At 40.7% G+C, this 19,518-nt stretch overlaps 2 protein-coding genes and 1 long non-coding RNA gene across 3 annotated transcripts; all 3 read right to left on the reverse strand.

Moving 5' to 3' along the window:
- Window positions 1-364: 364 nt before the first annotated feature.
- Window positions 365-3,482, reverse strand: LOC124278383. The gene is made up of 5 exons (XM_046714099.1): window positions 3,395-3,482; window positions 2,388-2,481; window positions 1,667-1,853; window positions 1,158-1,257; window positions 365-594 (listed from the first exon to the last, which is right to left on the reverse strand). Exons 1-5 carry the CDS (start codon window positions 3,480-3,482, stop codon window positions 413-415), a joined length of 651 nt encoding a protein of 216 aa, XP_046570055.1. The 3' UTR covers window positions 365-412.
- A 424-nt stretch (window positions 3,483-3,906) lies between these two features.
- On the reverse strand, window positions 3,907-9,881 carry LOC124278372. Its single transcript, XR_006899075.1, has 3 exons — window positions 9,787-9,881; window positions 4,872-5,102; window positions 3,907-4,050 (listed from the first exon to the last, which is right to left on the reverse strand). It is a non-coding gene; the product is annotated as an uncharacterized LOC124278372 (long non-coding RNA).
- A 259-nt stretch (window positions 9,882-10,140) lies between these two features.
- On the reverse strand, window positions 10,141-16,638 carry LOC124278384. The gene is made up of 6 exons (XM_046714100.1): window positions 16,518-16,638; window positions 15,122-15,218; window positions 14,032-14,276; window positions 11,000-11,093; window positions 10,424-10,564; window positions 10,141-10,175 (listed from the first exon to the last, which is right to left on the reverse strand). The coding sequence occupies exons 2-6, from the start codon at window positions 15,153-15,155 to the stop codon at window positions 10,141-10,143; spliced, it is 549 nt and encodes a 182-aa protein (XP_046570056.1). The 5' UTR covers window positions 15,156-15,218; window positions 16,518-16,638.
- Between the last annotated feature and the right edge of the window lie 2,880 nt (window positions 16,639-19,518).

The raw sequence follows: 19,518 nt of genomic DNA on the forward strand, positions 1-19,518 counted from the left end.
CGTACACTCTGGCAAATCCGCCTACATGGTTTCGTATGCTTTAGCTATTGACCAATCAGAATTCGACAAAATTACCTTAAGGGTAATAAATCCCGATGTGCTACCACGAGAAACATCTCCAAATATGCCATATCAAGTAAATGCATAATAACAATGTTTATCATGTAAAATACGAGTGCTCCATCCTAAACTTGTATGTACACTTTTGTACATTTCCAGCCAGGACATCAATGTTAACTTCGTGTTTTCACTTCTAATGCAAAATGCTTCTAATACAAAATACACCGCTAAGTTTGGGCAGGGAAGTATTGACCGCGCTAGTCGTTCATAAGCTTAACAAGATGTTTCCTAGCTCAAAGAGACAGCTGGGTATACCTCCCCTGTTGACATTGCTTCTTGGAAAATTGGAGTCTTAATGTGTATAATAAGACTTGTCGTTAGTTTCTTTCATATTCGACCTTCGCCTTCGTCTGGTGATGATGAGGCCCAAGAAGATGGCAATGACGGCAACAGCGATGGCGACGCAGCCAATGCCAACCACGGCTGGAACCATCCATGTTCTGGAACCACCAGTGCTGATCTCTCCTTTCACGACTGTAGGGATGTAATAACATGACATGTTAGGGACACCACAAATTGAAGTGTTCTATTTTATCGATGCCTCTTATCCAGCTATGACAGATAAAGTTAGCGAGATAGCTGGAACGGTCAAATTGATTGTTATGTTTCCATCCCAGTGTTATTACTCCTGTTTGTATGTTCTGCTAATTACCCCATGGGTGGCTACTCTGTAGAAGACTGAATATCGGCCATGTGGAATTTGTTAGGGAAATACTATTTCATTCAAAAGTGAACTTTAAAAATAAGAGGGCTAAAGGAAATGTCAACCGTCTAACGTTTGGTTCGACTGGGTCCTTTTAGAGTTAAAAAAACATATTAAAGGAGTCAACAGACTACATCCAAGAAGATTGTGAAGTATATTGGTGTTGTTCAAGGGAACAGTCAGCACTATGGGCCACGCTGACAATCGATATAAGCACTTAGACGATTGTTAATATTGTACTCACTGATTCCAATGAAGATTGGTTAGAGTTAGTTGAAGTGGGCGTGATGCTCTGTTCAAGGTTGGAGTTCTCAGTTATATCGCATAGAATTACCTGTTTGGGCGCCATTTTCTTCAATAGTGACTTTGAAAGTTCTTGACACGGTGAGATCTCCTTCTTCAGCCTGTCGTTTCCTTCGGCCACTACACACCGGCTGAAATTTGAAGCGGAATGTGACTTGGTGAATGATCAGTTCACGAAAGGTTTTGGACAAAGTTACACTTCATATTACGCATGACTGTTGATAATGTTGACATATTGATAATCAACGTTGATATGACTCCTCAGCAGAATCACTTAACACCAAATAATGACAAGCTCTTGCACACGAAAGCAATGAAAACTATAAACGCAAAACGAAAAGCCCGGGTCCAAGATATTATCCCCTTGTGAAGCAAGACAGAACGCAGCAAAAATTACTCTTGGAGCAATGTCATGTCTATGAACTGCTAACGGCTACATCAGTGCTGGGTGCTGAAGAAGGAAAACTACGATTTTTTTCCCCTGTCGATTCACTGCCGGGCATAACCTCGGTGTTAAACGACCGGAGAGTAAATTCTTACCATAACAGCTGAAGCTGCATTGCTAAAGACTTTAAATCCGACTTTGAGGACCAGAACAGGGTTGGACAGACTTCTGTCATGTTCAAACACAAAAAGCCTCAGGATGAAGCAGATTGTGTGTTTCTGTCCGGCTGGGGAGAAGTAGGGTGGCGTGATGAGGATGCCCCTGTAAACTTGAGGGGCGCAGCTGTTAAATCAAATATTTTCGTTGGTTACATTCAGAAAGTCCATTGGTTTTGATATTGGAAATGCGATCTGAAAATGTTTAACAGATTCTGGAATTCAAGTCCAACAGAACATTTAGTCATAGTGTAACTGTGCATCGTGAGACATTCAGCAAATGTTAATATTTACAAGACTTATCAATGAATCAATGTCACCATGGGAAGTTCGTTATGAGAAAGGACAGATATAGAAGCTGAAGTTTGAACGTTGGTGCGTAAACACGAGATGTAAGTCTGAATAATTTTGGATGAAACAATATTTAAATAAATATGTAAAATATACACAATTTTAGATTTCAACATTTACAGACACTGACCACTGCACATGTAGGAAGGTCATCCCACAACTGACATCCTTACCTTTCAAAGTTAACCTTTTGGCTTAATATGGACAGGTCTTCCAACCTCGCATCAAGTCCGTGGTTCGAATCCCATTGCGATACATCAAAAGCATATGGCCTCCACGGACGCATGCCACGTTTCGGGTGTCCACTTACCCATAATTATACAGAGAAAGAGATCTCTTGTCCAACCCTGCTCTGTTGTTGTGGACGGTGATGGAATGGATGATGATACCAGCCTGTCCAGGTACTGGAGATGAAGAGCGAACGCCAAGATGATACAACTCGCATGCTAATGATATACTGATGACGTAATCTAATAAGGCGTGGAAAGTTGTTTACATTATAAATCACTGGTTCGTCTGGACCTGGCGTTATTAGTACAATTTACTGCAGTGCAGTCAATAAAACTGACCGCACTTTTTAAAAGAATACTACGTTATTAAAGTTTAGGTCGTACCACACCTTCATATAGCTGGGATATGGTGCAATACATAACTCTTTCATAAAGAAACACGCCTGATGCCTTGCCCGCCATTCGCTTCACGCAGTTGAGTAACTGAACAGTTCAAAAGGTTTGCTGAAGGGTGGAATCTTAGCTTATTTTAGCCGTGCTTACAGTATACCGAAGCTGAAAAATCCGCATCACTTTCTACAGGAAGCTGATACAATGGCAATACTGTTCTCAGCAGCATCGCAACTCGCTCACTAACATCACAAAACATTATCACCAGTACGAAATAATTTTGTACACAAATAGAGGAAGGGCTGATGCAGTACGTTTCAATGTATGGCAAAACAATAAGGCGCTACCTGTACCTAAATTACCCATTACAGTAAGTTTATATGCTTCACGTTACGTTCAAAGGTAAGAAATAAAACTATGATCACATTATGAAACTTGAAAGAAGCACAATCGTCTCTAGGCTAGACAAATATATCTCTGAGACAAAACAACTTTCCATTTCTAGCAATGTTTGTACCGAAAACTCGAAAAAACCCGTAATTACGTGCACAAGGGAAGCCAAAAGAGAATTGTGGCGCCTGAGACGACCAGTCCACCCACGCCATCGGGAGTTTGTTTACGTGATGAAATGAGATTAGAAGATAAATAGTGGGTTTAATTATTCTGAAATGATACCCAGGAGCTATGAAATTCGTACCATTCTGAACGGACAAGGTTATTTTGACATCAGTTCCCAATGCTAGAATGGAAGGGAGTGGACTTCCATCTTTGGCTGTGACGTCCATATTGGCGGGGACAAGTTGGCTCGTCCCACGCTGGAAAGACGTGGCATCATTGCTGAAATGATAGAAGACAAACGAGAGAATTTACCCAAAGGCGAGTATGCTCAACCCAGTAAAATAAAAACATTGATTTCGGCCTTTGTCGTCCATACCGTCAGGATCATAATAAATTGCCACTAGCTAGTAGCAAGTATTAGTTTGACTATATACACCCAGGAACAGAAACATTACCACAGATTATGTGTCGGTTTGTTTGCTAGTTCACGCCGCATTAGGCAACTTTCCTGGTTTTTTGACGGCGGTCAGAGAATGATATCCATCCTCTTTTGTCGCCTGTTACGGCGCACATAGGTTGCAGAAAACCAAACAACAACCATAATTCTGATACCCACGGGAAGTTATACTTGCCACCAACCTACCTGTCCGACTGGCCTTCAACGCCGATGTTGTGGTTGACCTCGAGGGAGTTGTTGTTAAACTCACAGGTGAAGGTGACCTTCTCATCAGTGCACTGCCTGAGATCTCTGGTGTATTGCACAAACAACTGGAGTACATAGGAGGTCACGTTGCCCTGTGATAATACACAACACCAATAAGAAAGCGTGAATGAGACGCCCCATGTGTGTAGGAGATTGTGTGACGTACACAGTCATTTCATGCAGTATTCTAGCTAATGACGGCGAGCTGACAATCCAGTGATAGCTGTTGCTCCACCTGATGGCAAAAGTCACACCTAAATTAAAGTTGTTGCTGGAGAGAATGCAAAAGATGATCCAAGGGTTGGACATTGTGACATGAATTCAGGGAAAACATTATAGCAGTATAATTAGAATCAGTTCACATGTTTGCCCTGAAAGAAAGTTAATTACCGGGTAAGAAAACGTATATACTTATAAATATGATCGGATTTTACCAAAAATACTTTTTATTCGGGTGTCCAACATTATGAGACAAATCATCAGAGTTGGTCTGCCGATTTCATGTGACTGTGCCAAATTTGGTTTTGTTGCAATTATTCGATTTTGTGTTAGTAGGCAATTCATCGGTCTCAAATGAAATCAAACGGACTGTAGACTTGATTAATGAGGATGAAAAGAACAAAAACGAAACAAAAAATAAAACAATATATACCCGTCATCTGTGTGTCACGGGTACTCACTATTAATAAATGTGAATGTTTCAGGTATTACCATACTGAATATGAAAGTTTGTGCCCGCCGTCTGTATGGCACCATAAAAAGAACAAACGGAACTGCTTGTGCTGGTTTTCTAGGCGATCAGAATAACAAATGTAAATGTTTGTGCTAGTTTTCTCTACGTCACCATCGGACAAATGGCTATAACGTCACGAGAGAATACTCATCATAGAGAATGTCAAAAGAGAATACCCACACTAAAGGACGGTCCGAGTTCACCGCAGGTGCCGTTGTAGGGGATGACGGCGGCATATCCCTTGCACCAATCCACGATGCCGTCGCTAGGGTCGGCTACAGTCGGAGCCAGAGTTAAGTTGCATGCAGAGACGTTCTTGAAGTCGTGTACATATATGTCCCCGCAAAAAAGTGTCGATGGAGAAAGGTGTGATACAGACACTGAAGTTGGTAGGATGGCACTGGTGAAAATCTGAAAATAAATGGTAGAGAGGATTGGAAAGAGTGAGCAAGTGCCTTCAGTTTGATACCCCTCTGAACGGAATTCCAATTTCATCACATTAGCTAAACGTGTGAAGAAAGCCCGAAGTGAAGCACTTGTCAGATGTTTTACCAATTTAGTGAAACACACGAGCACGGGTATGATGGTGACAAACATGGAAACATACTCGGGGAGAACCGGGATTCGACCCAGGTCGGTGGGGTAGCCTAGTGATTAAAGCATTCGCGCGTCACGCCGAAGGCCCGGGGTTCGATTACCCACATGGGTACCATGTGTGAAATCATTTTGGGTGTCCTCCGCCGTGATATTGCTGGAATATTGCTACAAGTGGCATAAAACCAAACACACTCAACCCAGATTCAAAGGTTTCTTTGAATCCATAGGACGCAGCTCAGCAGGGCAAAAGACAGGGCTTTGATGACCCCACTGAAAGCTGTGTCAGCCAACCTCTTTATGTCACTTGGGAGAACAGTCGGATAGGATTAGTTTTTTGTTGACACCAGGAAATGTACTTGTCATGCTGGTTACCAACACTTATAAGACCGTTGAAGCCAAAGACGTCATAGAGAATACCCTGCAACATGTTCTAGTTTCGGATTACTGATGCAAATATTCATTGACAAAAGTAAACTAATAGGTAATGTATATACAAACACAAGTGTCGAATTTTGATGTGTTGAACTGACGGTTGTCTCGAACTGAAAACTCGATCACTGCTTATTCCTTATTCTAGTCAATATTTTGCGGTTGTGAAGAAGCTTGGATAACTCGAACACAACAGTGTTCGACTGATTCGATTTCCCGATGTAATTCTGCCCTTAGTAGACTTAACTTTAACCTAAACACATATCCCAACTAGCAATTTCACGCTGTCACAACGTTATGCTTTCGTTGTTACAACGTTATACTCCGGACTCCCATTTACGGTTTCACCAGGTTGTGCCCTGACGTTGTGATACGTCATTTTCACGTCGCCACAAGGTGAAAGTTATTTGATGCTAACGTATTTTACGTTGTCTTGACGTTCTAGTTAACGTTAATAGTTAAACAGTTTTCCCAGTAGTGAACAGTACACAAGAACAAAGCATAAATTCACCTCAATGTGTATTCGTCAATTTGCATGTTGTTTTGGTCGTGTGTTTTCTGAAGCTGTAGCTGAATAGTGAAGAAAGTAAGAATCTCAAAGTGAAAGGTTTTACAGAACACTCTATCGTAACACCAAGTTATATGACGTTGTGAGGAGCCGAAAGCAAAACGTTTCCTCAACGAAAATTTTCAACGTTGTGTTTACATTGTGACAACGTTGTGTCATGACGTTACCACTCTACATCCTTCCCACAGCGTTGTGTCATGACGTTACCAATCTACAACCTTCCCACAACGTTGTGTCATGACGTTACCAATCTACATCCTTCCCACAACGTTGTGTCATGACGTTACCAATCTACAACCTTCCCACAACGTTGTGTCATGACGTTACCAATCTACAACCTTCCCACAACGTTGTGTCATGACGTTACCAATCTACAACCTTCCCACAACGTTGTATCATGACGTTACCAGTCTACAACCTTCCCACAACGTTGTGTTATGACGTTACCAATGTACAACCTCCCCACAACGTTGTGTCATGACGTTACCAGTCTACATCCTTCCCACAACGTTGTGTCATGACGTTACCAATCTACAACCTCCCCACAACGTTGTGTCATGACGTTACCAATCTACAACCTTCCCACACGGTTGTCTTGATGTTACCAGTCTACATCCTCCCCAATACGTTGTGTCATGACGTTACCTATCTACAACCTTCCCACAACGTTGTGTCATGACGTTACCAATCTACATCCTTCCCACAGCGTTGTGTCATGACGTCACCAGTCTACAACCTTCCCACAACGTTGTGTCACGATGTTACCAATCTACAACCTTCCCACAACGTTGTGTCATGACGTTACCAATCTACAACCTTCCAACAACGTGGTGTCATGACGTCACGAGTCTACATCCTTCCCACAACGTTGTGTCATGACGTCACCAGTCTACATCCTTTCCACAACGTTGTATCATGACGTTACCAATCTACAACCTTCCCACAACAGTTTGTCATGACGTTACCAATCTACAACCGTCCCACAACGTTGTATCATGACGTTACCAATGTACATCCTTCCCACAGTGTTGTGTCATGACGTTACCAATCTACATCCTTCTCACAACGTTGTGTCATGGCGTCACCAGTCTACAACCTCCCGACAACGTTGTGTCATGACGTTACCAATCTACAACTGTCCCACAACGTTGTATCATGACGTTACCAATCTACATCCTTCCCACAGCGTTGTGTCATGACGTTACCAATCTACAATCTCTTTTGAGCAAATTCTGAAACTTACATTAATATTGAAAATCGTTTTTGGCATGATGTGCTAAAAGCATGGCACTTATTCTACAAAGAACACTATATTGACCCAAATAACATCAATGAAATTCTATCCCAACCATTATGGTTTAATCATAACTTCAAAATTGCATAAAGAACTGGGCGGATAAAGGGATTATAAATATTAGGGATATTTGTGAAGAAACTGGATTAATATCAATAGAATTTTTAAAAGAAAAATATGGTATCAAGTGTAAAATGATTGCAAGATACCAAACTTATAGATTTTTAGTATAGGTTTCTACAAGGTATTATTTATACAAAAAGAGATTTGCTTAAAATATAAAAGTTAATAACAGTTTGTGTTGTTTCTGCAATGATGTTATGAGAATGTTTGTCATGTGTACTGAGAATGTCAGAAGACACACTTTTTTGGAAAAACCTGCGAATTTGGCTTAACAAGCTATACACTCATCAATTACTATTATCAAAACAAATGGTTTGGTTTGGTACTCTACATCAAAAGTAGATTACCAAATCATATTATCCATGCTGCAAAAAGATACATTTACATATGCAGTATTAAGAATATGCATCCCAATATAACTTTATTCATAAATACACTGAAAGAAATATTCTTTGTGAAAAAATCATATCCCCCCCCCCTTTTAAAAAGGATTAATAAAATAAAATAAATAAATAAAATAGCAATATAATTAAATAAAACAGAAAATTTCAATCACAAATTGGGCCTTCTCTTCCCAGTGCTTGGATGACTTTTAAATTCACCCCAATATGTATCATCTTCCTCTTTCATTGGTTATGTATGTTTTATGTTTATCAATATAATATTGTTATAATACCTGAGCATCATTTACCTGCACATAAGGTATGTATCACAGTTTGGTATATATATGAAATTGTAATGGTAGTTAATATCACCGAAGCACTCGTATATTGTATTGTTTTGTTTTTAGTTTTTGGTTATGACTTACACCTCTTTGATACAACTACAGGAGGAAAAAAATCTGTTAAACACATCATCTAACGTTCATCAGGTGGTCACCTTATACTTCCATATTTCTAAAGAGGGTTTAAGAATCACAAATGGGATATGTTTTATTGAATATGCAAATAAAACATAATTTTTTCAGCTGCAATAAATCCCAAAGCAGATACTCAAAAAAGACTTACGAATATTTCTCACACCAAACATTCGTGTAACCTTACAGCCATACCTCTGGTGGAAATATAAAATCAATACGCTGAAAAAATGTATAACTGACCCCCAAAAGTCAGACTAAAATATTCCCAGAGATATGAAATATAAGCCCAATGTTAAAGATTAATGTTGATTAGTTATACAGATGTAAATATTATTGTTTTGAAACTCGAAGCGATTTATAATTATATTTCCTAAAAATGTTGGAAAGCACACGTACAGTCTTCAAAACAAGTCCGCAAGCAGATACACTCAATTTGACCCATGAGAACGATTATATAAACAAACGCACGTGTGTGTATTTGATTCTCTCACCGTCCCTGGCATTATTCTTATTGAAAACATCACATGAAGCAACACATTTCTGTTAGCTACGTTCTTTGTACTTTCAATAACCCGTGAAGATACGGGTTAGAATTGATATTCAGTAACCCATGCTTGTCGTAAGAGGCGACTGACGGGATCGGGTAGTCATGCTCGCTGACTGGGTTGACGTATCCAAATTGCGTAGATTGATGTTCATGCTGTTGATCCCTGGATTGTCTGGTCCAGATCCGATTATTTACAGACCGCCGCCATGTAGCTGGAATATTGCTGAGTGCGGCGTAAAACTAAACTCACTCAATCACTGTACTTTCAATATGACGATATATATTTTTCATGTTTTTTCAAACAATCACATATTGCCATAAACGATTAAAGTACTGGGGATTACTTTTATCAAAGCACAGCAGTCATTACACGCGTTCTGATTGGTTTGTCGTATTTTGTCGTACTTCATATAACATAATTATCTTGTTTACCATATTTAGTCTGATAGTTGCCTCACGAAAGATGGGGGCGGTGGGGTAGCCTAATTTAAAGCGTTGGCTCGTCACGCCGAAGACCCGGTTTTCCCACATGGGCATGTGTGAAGCCCATTTCTGGTCCCCGCCGTGATGTTGCTGGAATATTGCTAAATGCGGCGTAAAACCAAACTCAGTCAGTCACGAAAGATGCGTCATTTACCGTAGAAATCATACCGGAAGACAAATATATCATCAACTCACATGCAGGTTTGTCGCAAATGTCCCCTGCAAAACCTGGATCACAGATGCACGTGCCGTTCACACATGTTCCATTCACACACGCTGGACTGCAGGTGGTTGTTATCGCCGACGCTAGAACACACGCAAAAGGTCAAGGTCACAACACACACGTCATCATCGACTGTATTGCACAATCTGTGATGTGTACAGAGAAGTATATATAGGTAGACACAGCAATATGCAATACTGTGTCTATCAACAGTTTTCAGAAAAAAATAAATCTTTTTATGGCATGGTGTATTCTATCGTTAAATGATAAGATTGATAGTCTTGTGGATAGAACATATGATTGTTGGGCTAAGACCTGTGTTGGATCTATTGGTTGACAATGGGGGCAACGCCGATTGGAACTAGATGGAATATTGAATGCTTAAACACAAAGAGTCATCCTTATAGTACCTAATCATAAAATAGGCGAGGATTGCATGCCGCAATAAAACAATTGTGGGCATTTTTTAGGGTTTACCTATTCCAATGGTCGATCACAGATAAAGATACGTCATTTCGACGTACCTGTGGTGATGGATGTGATGCGTTTTGTATTTACGTGTAATCTGACTGATTAATGTTTTAATGTTTAATAATTTTAAAACATTACTTTCAATTCCACAGTTTACTCCCTCGAAACCAGAAGTACAGTTGCAGAAGCCAGTGTTGAGGTGGCAGCCGTCGTTGTTGCAGGTGCCATTGTTGAGGCAGGGTTGACTCTTACCCCTACCACAGTGGAAGGAATCTGGAGCTGATGTGACAATCACAAGACATTGGGATGTGAATATATTGATACAATGCAACGACTTTAAAGAGTGACTATTTGAACTGAACTAATTAGTATAAATCAGAATATCACTTAGAATAATAGCCAAAACAATTACCATTGGCATGTGAAAACACAATCCCTGAGGCAATCTGGGCTTACTCAAGCATTCTGGGCGAGTGCTGTTCTCACGTGCCTCACGTGTATTCTCAAGTGTCCAGGGGGTAATTTTTTTTGTTTTGTTTTTTCAAGTACTTAGTGTGTTTTGTTTTTTGTTTTTGTTTATTTGGAGTCAAGTTGGTAATATGAGAAGTGTAACACCTTGTCCCAAACACATATTTCTACAAAATCTTGCCATTTGAAACAGGCCAAACTGGCAATTTTATCGCAGGGTTCATACACAGTAACTAAGAAACTGACCATCGTTGTCGTTGATGGTGACGGTCACAGTGATGTTGTTGCTGATCTCTGCGCCGGTGATGAAAATAGTAAACGCTTCTGTGGGTTCCTCCAGCTGTGGCAAAATGTATTTTTCATGCGTTAGTTTGTTTTGAGGCATTGTGGCAAAAACATAAAGAACATGCAGTGTGACTGATGTTTCTGTGGTGGTCACAACCAAAGCCCTAGAAACTCTCAAGGGTCAAGCTGCCTTCACAGCTACCCATCCAACTGATACTCCTTACCTAATTTTGCCAGGTATATTGTCTCCATACAGGACCACAGTAACAATTATTTCCCTTTGGAAACCAATTCAAATCTCAATGACAATTTATGCTTGTTCACGTACCACTACAGCAACTACCGTGCTTTGGACAAGATTAATAGACACGAAGTCCCAGTGAAAATGTATGTTTTCACATACCACTACCACAATATCCTTTTGCTGCCCAAGACCAGTCACTTCCCACTCGCAATCGCCTAAATGTGATTCTTAAAGAAAATATTTGCATGAAATGTCGATTGTGCAATGAATTTACAGAGACTGTCCAACACCGTGTCAGTGGATACCCTTCCTTGGCACAAACAGCATATCTTAAACGACATGATGGCATGGTTCGTTGCTTTTACTACCGTCTTCGCCATGCCTATGGCTTTGACTCTGAGGTCCATCCATGGTACGACCCTGAACATGTCCAGGGCGTCATGGAAAATGTTGCTGTCAAACTTCTTTGGAATAGGCCCATATACAGCCTCAGGATAATTCCTGCCAACAAACCTGATCTTGTCCTTTTAGATAAAGCCAATGAATTTATTTATATCATTGAATTTTCTGTCCCTTTTGACAGCAGCGTGATTGGCAAGATTCAGGAAAAGCATGCTACATATGCGGACCTTGTCTTTGAAATATCTCGCTTGCATCCCAAGTACTCTGTCGTCAGACTCCCTGGGAGCACAGCCCTTCTGACACTCTGGGTAATGCAGAAGGCTTATTTTAAGAAGAGGATTCTTTCTAAAGTTATCATCTCCTTTAGAAAGGTTTAAATACGCACGAACTGTTAATGAATTATGTTTTATTTACATTTATAGCTAAAATGGATGTTATCATGAAACCGCCCCCTTGTTGTCAGAAATGAGCGGGCCGCTGCAAATGATAATGGCTCGCTGATGCCTTAACAACGGGCCATTATCAGTTCTGTTGTCAAATGTCGTCACAGCGGGTGCACGTGAGGGCGGCTTTGATGCACCGATTAGTGACAAAAGAAGATGGCGTCCGATTGTGTGGGTGTGGCTGTGTCGCTCATGAACCTATTGATTCGCGTTGGGTCGAAAAGGCCGAAACTGATGAAATTGATAGTGACTTAGATGAAGATGAACTTGATAAGCTTCAAATGGAAGGGAAATCAGCAAATACTCTAGAGCAGACATCCTGGGGTATCAAGGCATATACCGGTAAGTGTATGAAACGTTTGACTCTATCTTCGCAAGTTAGAACTCGTAGAAAAAGATCAATTGAATACAGTGAAAACAATTTATTTTTCCTTTAAACTGTTTTCCTGTTTATTTAATAGATTGCGTAACATCAATGTAGATTTCCAAAGCATAAACGCACTGGATCTTTAAAAAATCTGATAAAATTCTATGCTGAATACCGGACAAAGACGACTGAACTACCTACCCCCAGTACATTAAGATATCTAAGAACAGCCGTTCACTGGACCCTAAAAGACCCTCCTTTCTCTCGAAATATAAATATAATGGCTGACAAAGAATTGACAAGTGCAAACAGTGTGTTTGAATCTCGCCGCAAAGCATACTTAGTTCAGGGAGGAAGGTGTCTCCAACACAAGCCCTGCATTGAACAAGGTGACATGCAAAAACTGTCTAGTTATTTTTGGAGATTTTGAAAACATGGTTTGAAGTGTGTTTCTTTCTTGGGATATGGGGAGAAGTTTTACTAAATCTACACTTGAACTAAAGCGTGATGACGACAACAAGCACGATCTTTCCTTTCCTTTAGCTGGACAGACGAAGAACAGGCAAGGCACTAATCCATCTAACCAGGATTGTTTGGATATTCGAATCTACAAGAATCAGTTTCCAAGGATCCATTGAGCATGTATCTTTTCTGCTTGTCCAAACTCCATCCGGATTGTGATGCCTCTATCAATCACCTCGGAAGAGTTTCGAGAAATATGGCGTATGGAATAACAATTGGGCACTCTCGTGCAGAAGATATAGAAAAAGGCTGGGATGTCAAAGACGTACACTTGTCATTCCGTCAGGGCCTCCACCTTAACATACCTGTATCAGGCAGGTGTTGACATGAAGCAAGCCAAATTTTGGAACAACATCCAAATACATGTGGATGACTTAAGGTTCGTTTGACATTATGTCGAGTTTACCTGACATTCTGGCTCCAAATCCCTATCACCGGTATGCAGGTAATGTTGTCTTCCTTGCTGGTACAAGTGTCAGTAATTGCACAATAAACTACATCGTTGGACCTATTAAGAATGCTGAAAACTGGCCACAAAATGGCGGCTTTGTTGTCTGACATAGACCTAAAGAAGGCCAAGGCCATGGCATAGGCCAAGATCGAATGTCACCACGCTCCATAATGACGTCATAAATATTATTCCATGACCTAACAGTCTAACATTATTAACACAAATTTCATCCATTTTAGCTACAATAAGGGTAACGCTGCTTACCAGGGCATTACCATTTGCAGAAGCCCACGGTATTTTTTCAATTGAAGTTAATTGAAGAGCTAGGGCTTCTGTAAATGATAATGCCCTGATAAACAGCGTTACCTACCAGCGTTTGCACCAGCGTTACCCCTATATTACAAGACAACAATTACGTCCCTTTAGACCAGTTCAGATTGGCATGAACCCTTAATAAAAATCATATTTTGTTCACGTATCACTAGAACAATTACCTCCCCCTTTAGACCAGTTTAAATAGGCATGACATTTTGTAGAAAATGTTTTGTCAGCAGTGACACTCACCAAGTCATTGATGACAGAGGCCAGTGTAGTTGTTACGCTCATTACGTTTTCAGCAAATGTGATATTTAACCACAGTCCGAAATGTGCAAAGTCCGTCCCGGCATCGGCAGTACCAGCGATGATGTGCAACTGGAGTGTGAAGCTGTGGGTGGAGGTGTCGTTCCTCTCAAGTGTCAGAGTTATGTTGTTGGAAGCGTTCTCATTGATTGCAATGTCAGCAGGCTGCTTCAACTGTACCGGTGGACCTGCAGAAATAGTGTCTCTGGAGGATGAACATTGTGGGGAAGAGAGTAAGAACAGGTCACCAGTATTCTATTGCTTGTAGAGAATGTCGTCGCTATTTCTTGTTTCGAGTCTAGACCAGACAATCGTCTGATTGGCACCATGATCATCGATCTATGCAATGGGGATATGATTACAGGCATCACAACCAAACCACCAAACCTAACCATCAGATCCCGCTAATCGCATCTTACAACAAGTATAGGTTGCTCAGGACCAGTCGACCTTATTGGAGAGGGTCGTTAAATGCCGTGCCTTTCGGTTTAGTGACTGAGTGAGTGAGTTCGTATTTCACACTCAGCAATATTTCAGCTATATGGAGGCGGTGTGTAGTTAATCGAGTCTGGACCAGACAATCCAGTGATCAACAGCATAAACATCGATCTACACAATTGGAATACGATGACACGTGTGTTAACCAAGTCAGCGAGCCTGACCACCCGATACCGTTAGTTGCCTCTGACGACAAGCATGGGTTACTGAAGACCAATTCTAACCCGGATCTTCACGGGTGCCTTTCAGTGTAACTTGACGGCGTTGGAAATAACATTAACCAGCGGATTGTCTTGCCTACACTAAATTAGTTACATGTCGACGTGAAGTAGCCGGAATATTGCTCGCTGTGGCGTTAAACACCATTCACTCACTCTCATTTGTTTGATAAAAGTGAAATTAGATGCTTGTAACATCATATAATTGCATGATTAAAGCAAACAAACGTATGCAATATTTCTTCTCTTCGTACGGGTTTACGTATTGTTTGACGAATATGATTTTTATCAAGTAGATTCTTTGAGATATCACTGACGTTCATCGTCGATGATGGTGACTGTCACATTCATGTCAGGTTCACCCCGTATGAAGCTTGTTAGTTTGACCAGGAACGTCTCTCCAGGGTCGAGATCCTGAACAGAGAATATGTAAGGAAATTATCAAAGCAATGGATGATTACTATTACTCATAATTGTCAAATATCGGGGGAGATTTTGTCACCTGTTCTTACAGTAAAACAAAACATTTCTTCGTACATATTGGTTAAATCCCGATTAAAAACTAGTTTTAAGCAATACAATGTCACAAGAATATTTGTTTGTTGTTTACCGTTTTTCGAGAATGGCAGTGTAAAAACATGGCGCATGTTTAGAGGTATTAGTCGTTTCAAAGATTCAAAGAATACATCAACATGTTGCAAATCAAACAGGTAAAGCACGAGGAAGGTTTACATCATTCTTCCAGGGTTTATATAAAGACTAAAGACGACACTCTGTGAGTTTAAAACTGAAATAGTATTAGACAACATAAAAGTATTTAGGAACATCTAAAATTAGCTTTGTTAACATTTTTGCTTGTAAAGTAACATTTTTCCATTTTCTGTGTACACATAGCAATATCAGTCGCCAAAACGCAGCAACATTCAAGCGGTATTTCCACCCATTTCATATGTGGAATGATTCTATAGGGTATGAAGAGAGACTAGAATGCATGATATGATACACAAGTATCATATATGCCACGATTAACAGCTGAAGAGAGAGAAAGAGCCATTGGGGTGGAGCTGATGGGGTCGACATACAATGCTGCTGTCAACGCCCTTGGATGCCACGGTATCACGGTTCTAAGACTTATTCAGGGTTTCAGTCAGACTAGGTCACCGTAGACAGACCAAGAAGTGGACGTCCACGCATCACAACGCCAGCTGCAGATAGGTACCTCCGTCACTAAGGCAGGAGGGTAACGTTTCTTTTGGCGTTTAGTGTACGTTGAACAGCACATCAGATCAACACCACAGGCATACTAGAGCATTCATGGCCTTAACAGTTTTAAGTTAAATGCCCAAATGTGAAATATTAGTGACAAAAAATGCCTGATGTAATTCCCAGTTTTGACTGGAACCATATGTTTCCTTGATTGTTTCAGGTGCACATTTGACTTCGCATGCTTGTGACTAGTACCACGGATTATACGAAATAAGCTCTCCTTTTCGCGAACATTTGATATCATGACTATATTGATCATACTTAGTCTCGTCAAGCCGAAGCCCTGTGTTCTGTTTCCAACATGAGTAAAATGTGCGACGCCTATTTCTTTTCTGCCCCGACGTGATATTGCTGGACTATTGCTAAAAGAAGCGTAAAACCTAACCCACGTCCTCATTAAGATAAGAGAAAGGGTTGTGGTTGATTTTAAACGGAAAGTAAACTTACTGTGTCATCCAAAATGGTGATCGTAATGTTAAAGGTGTCTTGGTCAAATTGAACTTGCACTGGGGTTGCAGTGATTGCTGTGTAGTCGGATCCACTTGCTGTGTCGTCAGCCGTTGCGTACTTCAAAGAAGAACGATTCAGTCAGTAAGGTATTGATATTTTTAGGATGATGTACCTAACAGGTCATTTACTTGACCAGCAGATCAGTCAATGAACATTACATCACGAGTTAACTTTGGTCATTATAGGTTATAGCAGAAAGACAACATAACAATACATTGTGTAAAATGCGTTTTGATCCTGAGCACAAACCTACACACGTTCCTTTCATACAGCTTCATACCAACTAGGGCTTGAACAGGATAATTATTTATATGAATAGGAAGCTTCAGTCAATTCCAGTGCGTAAATGATCAGGGTCTTATGTCAATGTTATAATATGACACTTACGAAATAAGCTCTCCTTTTCTCGAACACCTGGTGTTAGCTCTTTCTGCCAATGCAGGCATTCGTTCTGACGTTTATATAAATAGGAAGCTTCAGTCAATCTCAGTGCGTGCATGATCAGGGTCCACTTGGGTCTTATGTCAATGTTATAATATGACACTTACGATCATATTAGCGCTAAGATTGCATGTGCAAATGGAAGCAGATGTGTATGTGAATAGTGTTTGGCCGGGGTACGGTCAAACATCCCATATCGGGCATTTTGTACCCAACCCAAGAGCCCTACAGCGGGTAGAGCTGGGTAAATGGGTATCGGATACAAGGTAGCAAATTTGGACTCGTTCCAGTCTTAATATCACCCCATTACATGAACATTTGGTTAATTTACATGAAAGTAATACACACTCACAGTGAAACCCCAAAGTCCAGCAGTCGGCAACATAGTGTTGTTAACAGTCAGGGTGATGGCGCCAGCGGTCTCGTCCACGTTTGCAGGGTCCGGTGTCACCACAATAGCACCTGACAGAAAGTTGGTTGTTAAACGCTGATACAAAATTGTACACCAAAAGTCACCATGTTCTTTAATCTGATTGGTTAAAAGACATGGTCAAATGGTATTCGATTCCCGGAATTTGCAAGACTATTCACTGCGTATTGACACGTACAACTATCTCACTCAATATGGTATTGTTGCTTCGTCAGCAGTGGTGACGTCATTCAAATCATATTGTGACGTAAATCCGGAATGACGTCACAAATGAGCAGTTCCAGATGCTACCATGGGAACCAGCTGAAACGGCCCGTTGATGGCACTACACTGCTGTACCCGTCCTCGATGTCATTGAGTGCAGATTGTAAAACCCATGTGGGCCTTTTGGTTTACGTTTGTGTTTACAATGTCGATAAACATCATGTGTTGGCCATTTTCTGGGTGTTATTGAGTATTTGAAGTACGGGAATATTTCATTTGAAACCTCCGGCTGAGGATAAACACATGATGTTTACTAGTATCTCCTAAATTAAATATACCTGAACGTCATTTACTTTTAAGAAATACACGTCAAGATTCAACGATGACATGTACATATGGCGATTGTGTGACAGACGAGTACACAAAGACTGAAGACATGGTGATTGTATGACAGACGAGTACACATGGACTGAAGACAGGGTAATATGGTGATTATGTGACAATCGAGTACCCATCGACTGGAAACATGGACATATGGTGATTGGGAGCACCTTTAGAATACAGCACCACAACTTCTCGTGAGGACGATCTCTGCCGTAGGTCACATGTCATTAAGGCAAGCAACCAGTTTGTGAGAACCCGTCGGACGCGAACCCGCGAAATTCGGATTGTTAGCTCTACAGCTAACTGACTGAGCTACGTCCACACTGTTGCACAATGTGCAAATTTATCGAGTCATTCCTGTGACGTCACGGAAATGAACGGAAAGAGTCGAATAGGTCACGGACAATTACGAATGCTACGGGTAGACTTGGTGACTCGTGATTTTATTCTTCGGACAATTGCTGAATGGATCCGATGCCATTTGGCACACTCGTCCCATTCCGTAATCTACAAATTAACGTGTGGCGTGGAATGAGCCGATATGCCTCAAGCTGAAAAGGGTTGTTGACGTCCGGCGTCAGACGTAGATTTCACGGTGCATGCATGAATTGCGCGCTTTTATATAAATCGGTGATTTTGTGACAGAAAAGTGATGTAGGGAACACTGTAAGGATAATGTGGATCGCACTAAGGAACGAGGGAGACATGAGCATGTGTAGTGACGGCACGAGGGTGAGTTAGCCTTCGAATCATTACTGAACAAAATTTATGTTGCGTGTGAAAGAGGCTTGAGTGGAAATTCCAGGCCAATTTCCAATAGCCCAAAATTTCTACATTAACCCATTTCAGAATGTACTTTCGACGTTTTTTGGTTTCCCGTTTTTGTGTGAAAAAAAAGTATTACAATGCAAAAAGGAAAAACAACAAATGGTACTCACGTATTACACCGGACATGTACCTGCTATATTGGATTAGGTCCCTAAACCTAACCCTAACCCTAAACCCTAAACCCTAAACCCTAAACCCTCAGCCCTAACCCCAACCCTAACCCTAACCCTAACCCCTTGAAATAATCCTAATAAATAGAATGCATTGACCGAACCACCGGACATGTACCTATTATATTGCATTAGGTCCCAAACCCCAACCCTAACCCTAAACCGTAAGCCCTAACTCTAACCCTAGTCCTTGCCCTAGCCCTAACCCTAACCCCAATCCCTTGAATTAATCCTAATAAATAGAATGCATTGACCAAACCGGCACAAACACGACTGACGTGTCTAGTGTAATGCATTATTACCACTTCGAAAAATAAAATACTAATAAAACACTTTTCTATGTAATGGTGCAAATTACTGAATGACAAAAATATATATGTAAATTAAAAAAATACAAAAATACAAAATACACAAAACATAACACCTCAGCAGCCCGTAATACAAATAAATATGAGCGTATTAGTGAAAAAAGAAAATATTT

The sequence above is a fragment of the Haliotis rubra genome, unplaced genomic scaffold, assembly GCF_003918875.1.
Source record: "Haliotis rubra isolate DU_JTF1 unplaced genomic scaffold, ASM391887v1 Scf236, whole genome shotgun sequence".
Classification (NCBI taxonomy): domain Eukaryota; kingdom Metazoa; phylum Mollusca; class Gastropoda; order Lepetellida; family Haliotidae; genus Haliotis; species Haliotis rubra.